We start from the raw sequence: 8,902 nt of genomic DNA on the forward strand, positions 1-8,902 counted from the left end.
GTCAAGGTCCCGTATGCGAGGTTAGTTAGGAAGATTTAGTCGTTAAGTATACCTCGTGGGTAGTAAATTGGATTAGACATTGGCTCAATGGAAGAAGCCAGAGAGTGGTAGTGGAGGATTGCTTCTCCGAGTGGAGCCCTGTGACTAGTGGTGTGCCACAGGGATCAGTGCTGGGTCCATTATTATTTGTCATCTATATCAATGATCTGGATGATAATGTGCTGATGATACAAAGATTGGAGGGGTAGTGAATAGTGAGGAAGGTTTTCAAAGCTTGCAGAGGGATTTGGATCAGCTGGAAAAATGGGCTGAAAAATGGCAGATGGAGTTTAATACAGACAAGTGTGAGGTATTGCACGTTGGAAGGACAAACCAAAGTAGGACATACAAGATAACTGTTAGGGCACTGAGGAGTGCAGTAGAACAGAGCCATCTGGGAATACAGATACAAAATTCCCTGAAAGTGGCGTCAAAGGTAGATAGGGTCGTAAAGAGAGCTTTTGGTACATTGGCCTTTATTAATCAAGGTATTGAGTATAGAAGTTGGAATGTTATGGTAAGGTTGTATAAGACATTGGTGAGGCTGAATTTGGAGCACTGTGTGCAGTTTTGGTCACCTAATTACAGGAAGGATATTAATAAGGTTGAAAGAGTGCAGAGAAAGGTTACAAGGATGTTGCCGGGACTTGAGAAACTGAGTTACAGAAAAAGGTTGAATAGGTTAGGACTTCGTTCCCTGGAGCGTAGAAGAATGAGGGGAGATTTGACAGAGGTATATAAAATTATGATGGGGAGAGATAGAGTGAATGTAAGCAGGCTTTTTCCTCTGAGGCTAGGGGAGAAATAACATAGAGGACATGGGTTAAGGGTGAAGGTGGAAAAGCTTAAAGGAGACATGGGGGGCGGGGCTTCTTCACACAGAGTGTGGTGGGAGTGTGGAATGAGCTGCCAGGTAAAGTGGTAAAGGAACGCTCCCCAATTCAGGCAACATCCGTGTAAATCTCCTCTGCACCCTTTCTATGGTTTCCACATCCTTCCTGCAGTGAAGCGACCAGAACTGAGCACAATACTCCAAATGGGGTCTGACCAGTGTCCTATATATCTGCAACATTACTGCTCGGTTCCTAAATTTACTTCCACGATTGATGAAGGCCAATACACCTTATGCTTTCTTAACCACAGTGTCTACTTGCGCAGCTGCTTTGAGCTTCCTATGGACACGGACCCCAAGATCCCTCTGATCCTCCACACTGTCAATAGTCTTACCATTAATGCTATATTCGCTTATCATTTTTGACCTACCAAAATGAGCCACCTCACACTTATCCGGGTCGAACTCCATCTGTGATGCCGTTTGCCGCTCAAAATAAACAGTCCAACCGTTGGACGTATCATTTCCGGGATACAATGATTCACATTCGTCCTCAACTTTTCCAGTTGTGCTCTTTTTGGAATGTCAACATGTATTCCAAAAGGGTGAGTGTCACCACTGTTATAATTAACGACGTTTATCGTGCCCAGTGCTGCTGAATATGTGTGTTTGGCTCATCATCACCTGCAACCCATGAACAAGTTCACACGCGCAGAATTAACAGCTCAAACGTTAGCTGATAGATGTACAAGCTCGCGAATTCGACCAATCCCCTGATCTCACATGACAGACCAATAAACAGTGACCCGGTTGATAGACTTGGTCTTCATTAGTCGAAGTATTGATCTCAAGAGCCACGAGATAATGTCGCAGCTCTATAAAATTCTTGTTAGGGACACTGAGTGTTTTGTTCTCAGTTCTTTTCTCCTTCTTGTAGGAAAGACTTGAAAGTTTTAGAGCGCGTGCAGAGGACCGTTAGCAGCTAAAACTTTTTTAGCCGCATACCGGCACACGATTGAATGACAATAAACTTTTACTAAGTGGAAGAAGTTATTCAGGTTGGTCTGTGAAACTGAGTTGCCGAAAGAATGCGCGAGGATTTTCGTGGTGCATCTTTTCTCTGGTGCCGGGTAATCCGTAGAAAAAACACCATCGATGAGAAAAAGCACAGTCTCTCCCGCTCCCAAAAGGGAAACATTAATAAGCGATGCGGTCAGGTTTCTAAATGGACACTACGTCAGTATCTTCCTTCTTTTACTGCTTTAGAAACAATGTATTAGATTCAACGCTTCTGCATTTTAATTACGGGGAAAAGTAACACAAAAATAAAATCTACAGCTGCATTTCTGATACCATCCCCTCTCAGTAAGACCGCTACACATCTCTATTTATGGGTCAGACTTGGGCGTCGTGCAGTTTTAGACCCGCTTTGGAAGGGACCGCAGGATTTCTGAATGAAAAGACAGTTGTCGCATATTTTGGACTGTTACAATAGAAATTGTAAGTATCATAGCTCACTTTAACTGACACTAGCTTTCCTAGTTTCAGGTATCTCTCCAGTTGTCACAGAAATCCCTGGAATGACCCATAGTCCAGTGAATTAGAATAGAATCCTACCAATGAAAGAAAAATCATTCTGACCGCACATGGTTCGTTGGACCAGATTTAGACTTTAACCCAAAGGTTTGATACAATTTCTGCTTCCGTCGCGGTCACATACGCTCAGTTTTGTTGTTTCTTGCGCCACACAATTGAATAATTTTGCTGACTTCACTGGAAGCCGGAAGCTACTAAGATTATCGAGGCACTTACCAGACATATAAATGGCATAGAAATGTATTTATACTCCCGTCAAAGTTTACACTTTGATTTGCATTTTAGGTGCAGAGCCGACCATTTAACGTCAATAGATGTTTGATTCCAGCCTTCAGCTGCTCCCTGAATTTCCTCTGTGACAGAGTGTAGATACACGTGTTGGTGCAGGTACAGAGGAACTGCAGCATGAACCCAAACTGTTGCAGGATATATGTTGGGGTGTTCAAATGCCTGTCTGTGTAAGAGTAATTCTGAACTTGCCAGTTCATAATATATACAATAAATGGGATCCACAACAATATGAAATTGGCTGATAGAGCAAACAGCAACATTATTGACTTTCTCCGGTTCTCCACCTCTGGATCATTCTTTTTCTCTCTGCTGTTCCTGAGCCCCCGGCGAACTCTGTTTGCCGCGATAATATGGCTGACTGTTAAAGCATTAAAAACCAGAATCAAACCGATCGGTAATAAAGGTGTAGTGATGGCGTTAAACAACTGGTACGCTTTCCACAGTGGTAAAGTAAGGTAATCCGTGTTCAAAATATATCGCCAGGGTACGTTATCAATGATAAGGAAAGGTTCCACCGCAAAGTATAATGGGGATCTCTTCGCACAACTTCCTAAACACACAACTACTATCGCAATTGTCGCTGTCCTCTCGGTGCAGTACCGTTCCCGCAGTTTTTGACTACAGATTGCAATACAGCGATCGAACGTGAAAGCCACCGTGAGCCAAACAGAACAGTCCATGGTTGCGACACTCAGTACGAGTGTCACGGAGCAAACCGGTGTAATGAGCAAAGGAAGAGCATAAGTATAAATATTATTGATCTGATCGAGTACAACAGCAATAATAACACCCATTAAATCAGCTGCTGCCATTCCCACCAGATAACGGGAGACGCATTTGGAGAGTCCGCAGTTTCCCAGAGACAGGATCGCAATCGCCACTAAATTAACTGCAAGGGAGCAAAGAATAATTAGTTTCATGCGCACTAACCCTGATCATTTTTACTCGTTAAGTTCGCATTTAACCGTGTTGAATCGGACCGAGTGAACGTCAGACATCTGATCCTAAGCCGGGTCAGGCAGGCTTCGATACGGAGAGTGGAAATGTTGTCCGTGCGGGTTCCGTCACTGTGCTTCGATCGCATGATGACGAAGGGCCCAAGTAACAGCTGAGCAACAAGTTTCCCGTTGACACCAGGTTTTCCAGTGGTTGACATATCGACCACTCATCCAGACCGATCATTACAGCTGAGAATACTGTAGGTTTCATATACTTCGGGAATAAAATGGACTGAGGTAGTCTGTTTCTTGGGAGTTAACATTCTGAAGTGGCGGGACGGCAAAGCTAAACTTATGCTTCGATGTACAGGTGACAAATAAACTTGGATCTTGTTCATAGTGACGGAGATCCAACATACAGATTTTTACATCCTCATGTTGTGAGGTGGATGTAAGAAGTAAAATAAATCTCATCTAATCGTATCTTAATTAAAACGGACAAAAGAGGAGGACACGGTAAAATGAAAGAGTTTTGCACGTTATTGTGGCAATTTCAATCATATTTTGATAAATAAATAGTGGCATTAAGCCGGAAAGGGTAATAATGTACGTTGCCGGAAAACAGCGGAGCTCGCAAACAGAGCTGCAGCAATGTTAAAGACGTTGTTTTCATTTAATTAAACGTCTCAGTTTCTATATTGATGCAGTATTAAATTAAGAACAATACGTGCTGGTAAAGCTGGAAGGTTGAATAAGGTAAATGCAAGAGAAGTACAAATGTTACCGCTCAATCGATCGGGCACCAGAAACAAGTAACAATTCCAGACGAAAAAAAAATGAAATATGTACTTAAACCTGGCCAGGCTTAAAACACTCATCAGATGAGGCACAGATGTTACAAGGACAAAACACGCACATACAGTGCTAGCCAATTCCAGTTACTTACCAGGAATACCAATCGCTGCTAGTGCGGGATAGTAAATACTCGCGATGTAGTAAATTGCTGGATATCCCATTTTCTGTGTGGGTTGGTTATCAGTAAAAATAGTCATATCTACTGTTGATTGTTTTGCAAGCTCTTATACAGGAGAAGAAAGTGGCCTCTAACAATTAATCATACCACGTGGTTAGTCACATCAATGACAGTCCACTGAACAAACATTTCAGGTAAACTATTTATAGAAATTTTGTCATCATGCAATTAAAATCGCTCCCGTGGAACAATCACAAAATAAAAATTATGTTTAATTTTATTTATTCACACCTTCAAAGGAGCACGTTGTACATTCTTTCTCTATGACACAGAGTTTGTGCGTTTCAAATAAAATATTTATTAGTCACTCTCAGATAATTATCAATTTTAATAACAGACGAAAAACATTAAGAGACATTTGGACTGTTTGTTCATTTCAGTAATCTTTTCCCGGACGATGAAAGTACCGGTTTTCTCAGTTTGTTTCATACACCAACTTTTCCTTTCCATGTCAACATGTTAGATCGTGCTGTTGATGTATTTAAGGGCAACGTTGTAAGCTGAATGCACCATATGGTCTGTTCTTTAACAAATTCTGGTACTGCTTTGCACTGCTTTAATTATATGTTATAAATATGTGGTCTTGTCAGTGTTAGTCTTTGGTTTGTCCTGTTTTTTTTTTGTGATATCACTCTGGAGGAGCATTGTATTATTTCTTAATGCAAGCATGCATTTCTAAACGACAGTAAACGAGGACTAAGTGTCCTCATAATCTAATCTAATATATCCTGTCCCATTCCAGAATAAATATATTCATTCATATAGGTTTCTATTTGACCATTAGGATCATTTTACTTAGGGTGGAAAACTGGGGCAAGCAACAAAACATTGGCGATGCTCTTAGTATAAGTTTATTAAAGGAAGGATTTGGTAGATTTAGTGAGGATGCAAATGAAATTTACAAGGGTGCCGCCTGGGCTTGAGGGCATGCGCTATGAAGGTAATCGATCGAGAACTTTTCTTATTGCAGCAGAAGAGGATGAATGGTGAGGTATACTAGATGATGAAGGGCGTTGATTGAATCGATACCCAGATACATTTTCCGATTACGGAAATGACCAAGGTAAGAGGGCATTATTTTAAAGTGATTGGAAGTAAGTATAACGGTGTGTGTCAGAGGAAAGCAGTTTATACAGAGAGGTAGATGCGTGGAACACCATGCTAGGGGCTGTGATAGAGCTAGATGTGTTAAGGACATTTATCAAACTCTCGACATGCAAATAGATGGTAGTAGAATTGATGTCTATGTAGGAGTGATCCGTTATTGTACGGCAATGATTATTTTGTTTTTTTAGTTGTTTGCGAAGTTTCCAAAGGAAGGAAATTGGAAGCATTGATTATGGTTTTGCCTTTCCCACATTAATTTTAAATCTAATTTTATTTTATGCTAGTCATGTCAAATCCACGATAACGAGTTGCAAATGTGATTATGTCGAATCTGGTTACGAGTTTCTTAAACAGAGAGAATTGGACATTAGGGAAATTAATGACTAGTGTTGGTTTAAATACGGTAATTAAATGTGGTATTTTTGGGATATAAATTAGAATAATTCGGGAGCAAAGTTAAAAGTAGACATGACGCACCGCGTTTCTGTAGAATGTTAATTAACAGATTATTAAAACAGATTATGGTCTGAATGGTGGCCGATTAGGAAAAGGGAAGGTGCAACGAGACCTGGGTGTCATTATACACCAGTCATTGAAAGTGGGCATGCAGTTACAGCAGGCGGTGAAAAAGGCGAATGGTATGCTGGCATTCATAGCAAGAGGATTCGAGTACAGGAGCAGTGAGGTACTACTGCAGTTGTACAAGGCTTTGGTGAGACCACACCCGGAGTATTGTGTGCAGTTTTGGTCCCCTAATCTGCAGGAAGACATTCTTGCCATAGAGGGAGTATGAATAAGGTTCACCAGATTGATTCCTGGGATGGTAAAACTTTCAAAAGATGGAAGACTGGATCGACTAGGCTTATACTCTATGGAAGTTAGAAGATTGAGGTGGGGTCTTATTGAAATGCATAAAATTCTAAAGGGATTGGACAGCCTAGGCGCAGGAAGATTGTTCCCAATGTTGGGGAAGTCCAGAACGAGGGGTCACAGTTTGAGGATAAAGGGGAAGCCTTTTAGGACCTAGATAAGGAAAAAACTTCTTCTCACAGAGAGTGGTGAATCTGCGGAATTCTCTGCCACAGGAAACAGTTGAGGCCAGTTCCTTGGCTATATTTAAGAGGGAGTTAGATATGGCCCTTGTGGCTAAAGGGATCAGCGAGTATGGAGAGAAGGCTGGTACAGGGTTCTGAGTTGGATGATCAGCCATGATCATACTGAACGGAGGTGCAGGCTCGAAGGGCCGAATGGCCTACTCCTGCACCTATTTTCTCCATGTTTCTATTTAGCACAAGATTTCTAATACACCGATTTTAAATTTCTAGTTCATATGGAAAATTGGTTTCATGCAAGCACCCTATTTGTCTTCAAAATTGCTAATAAGCACACAGGATTCCTGTCACTAATGTGTTTAAATATATTGAACTATTCTATTGAAGCGTAGTTAAAATAAAATAATGGCATTCATTACGTATAATTGCTGACGTCGGCTATGCAAGTCTGTTTAGCCTTTCATATTGCAATTAATGAGATGCAGAGATGATTAGATAGCAGCCACAGAGGCCCAGATCTTTTTACTATGTCATTTTTTAATCTCATAAAGTATTCCGAACTTGACTCCGCCTTGATATCTTTCCAAACCAGATATTAAAATAGGTGTTCGGAACGAATTGGGACACATTATCATGGTCCGTTCCGTGAAGTTTGCATTCCGTTTCACGGTCCGGTCCGTGGACTCTGGACTCCGGGTATTCCGTCTGTCCCTTGCTTCAGTTGGGCTTAATCATAGGCATCTGATGCTTGTCTTGAGGCTGGGAATATAAGTGGCCCTGGGATCGAATGTGGTTGCTGGTTAGACTCGTTAGTATCCCGTCCTCGCCTCTGTGGAGTAAGTCAGGCCGTCTTTACCGTTACCCTGCGGTTGGATCTGTCCCTTCCTGTCCTCGCCTCCGTTGGGTAAGCTTGGCCGTCTTTGCCGTTACCTGGAGGCTGGACTGTTCCCTTCCCTTCCCTTCACCTCTGCCTGAAACTTGTCTGCAACCTCTGCCTGAAACCTTTCCTGCAATCTCTGCCTGAAGCCTTGCCCGCAGCATCTGCCTGAAGCCTTGCCTGCAACGTCTAACTGAAGCCTTGCCTGCAAGCTCCTCCAGAAGCCCTGGTCTGGAGACTGGCCTGCAACCCGCCTGCGTCCTCGCCTGCGTCCTCGCCTGTATCGTTGTCAGGTTCTACCGTTGGAGCAAGACCGGAGCCTTGTTGCGGCTAGATAAGGAACTGTCTATCGTTGTTTTCAACTGTCTCTGTGTCCACGCCTTCGCTAGGTAGGTCCGGCCGTTTACTGCTACCTAGTATTGTGAACCGCCTCTGTGACCTCGCCTTCGTTAGGTTGCTCTGGCCGTTTGCCGCTACTTAGCGTTGGGAACCGTCTCTGTGTCGACGCCTGCACTGGGTAGGTCCTACCGTTTGCTGCTACCTAGGTTTGGGAACCGTCTCGTCGTGTTCAGCATTCTGTGTAGAGCCCCGGCCCCAAGTTCTGTTCCCAAGGAGTGGTTTCAGCACTCTATTCTATGTCTCTGTGTTCCTATCTCTCAAGCCCAGGTCTCCGTGTTCCCGTGCTCTAGACCAAGGCTCTGCCTTCCTGTTCTCCCTCGACCAAGTCTCTGTTTTCCTTTTCCACCAAGACCAAATCTCTGTGTTCCTGTTCCACCAAGACAAAGGCTCTGTGTTCCATGTTCCGCCAAGATCAAATCAAGGGTTCGGGTTCCAGTCCTGTCGATGTGCCTCGTCCTGTGCTGGAGTTCCCACCTCCTGTACTTGATTTCCCTTGTCTTGCCTTGGATTTTCTTGTTCTGTCCTGTAACGTTGCCTAGTCCTCTCTCCCATGGCTTCACCTCGTTCCGGAGTCCGAGCCCGAGTCAATACCTAGGTCTGGCTCCTTGTCCAGTCTCTGGCTCGGAGTCCGAACCCAAGCCTCGTCACGTCCTCGCCTCGAGGAACCCAAGCCATGTCCAGTCCTGTAGCCACGTCATGTCCACACCTAGTTCCGGGGTCCGAGCTCGAGTAAAGACC

The 8,902-nt window shown here is 43.3% G+C and overlaps 1 protein-coding gene across 1 annotated transcript; it reads right to left on the reverse strand.

Moving 5' to 3' along the window:
* Positions 1-2,748: 2,748 nt before the first annotated feature.
* On the reverse strand, positions 2,749-3,914 carry LOC140184995 (probable G-protein coupled receptor 139). The gene is made up of 2 exons (XM_072238224.1): positions 3,689-3,914; positions 2,749-3,647 (listed from the first exon to the last, which is right to left on the reverse strand). The coding sequence occupies exons 1-2, from the start codon at positions 3,912-3,914 to the stop codon at positions 2,749-2,751; spliced, it is 1,125 nt and encodes a 374-aa protein (XP_072094325.1).
* Between the last annotated feature and the right edge of the window lie 4,988 nt (positions 3,915-8,902).

The sequence above is a fragment of the Mobula birostris genome, chromosome 20 (genome assembly GCF_030028105.1).
Source record: "Mobula birostris isolate sMobBir1 chromosome 20, sMobBir1.hap1, whole genome shotgun sequence".
In the NCBI taxonomy this organism is placed as follows: Eukaryota; Metazoa; Chordata; class Chondrichthyes; order Myliobatiformes; family Myliobatidae; genus Mobula; species Mobula birostris.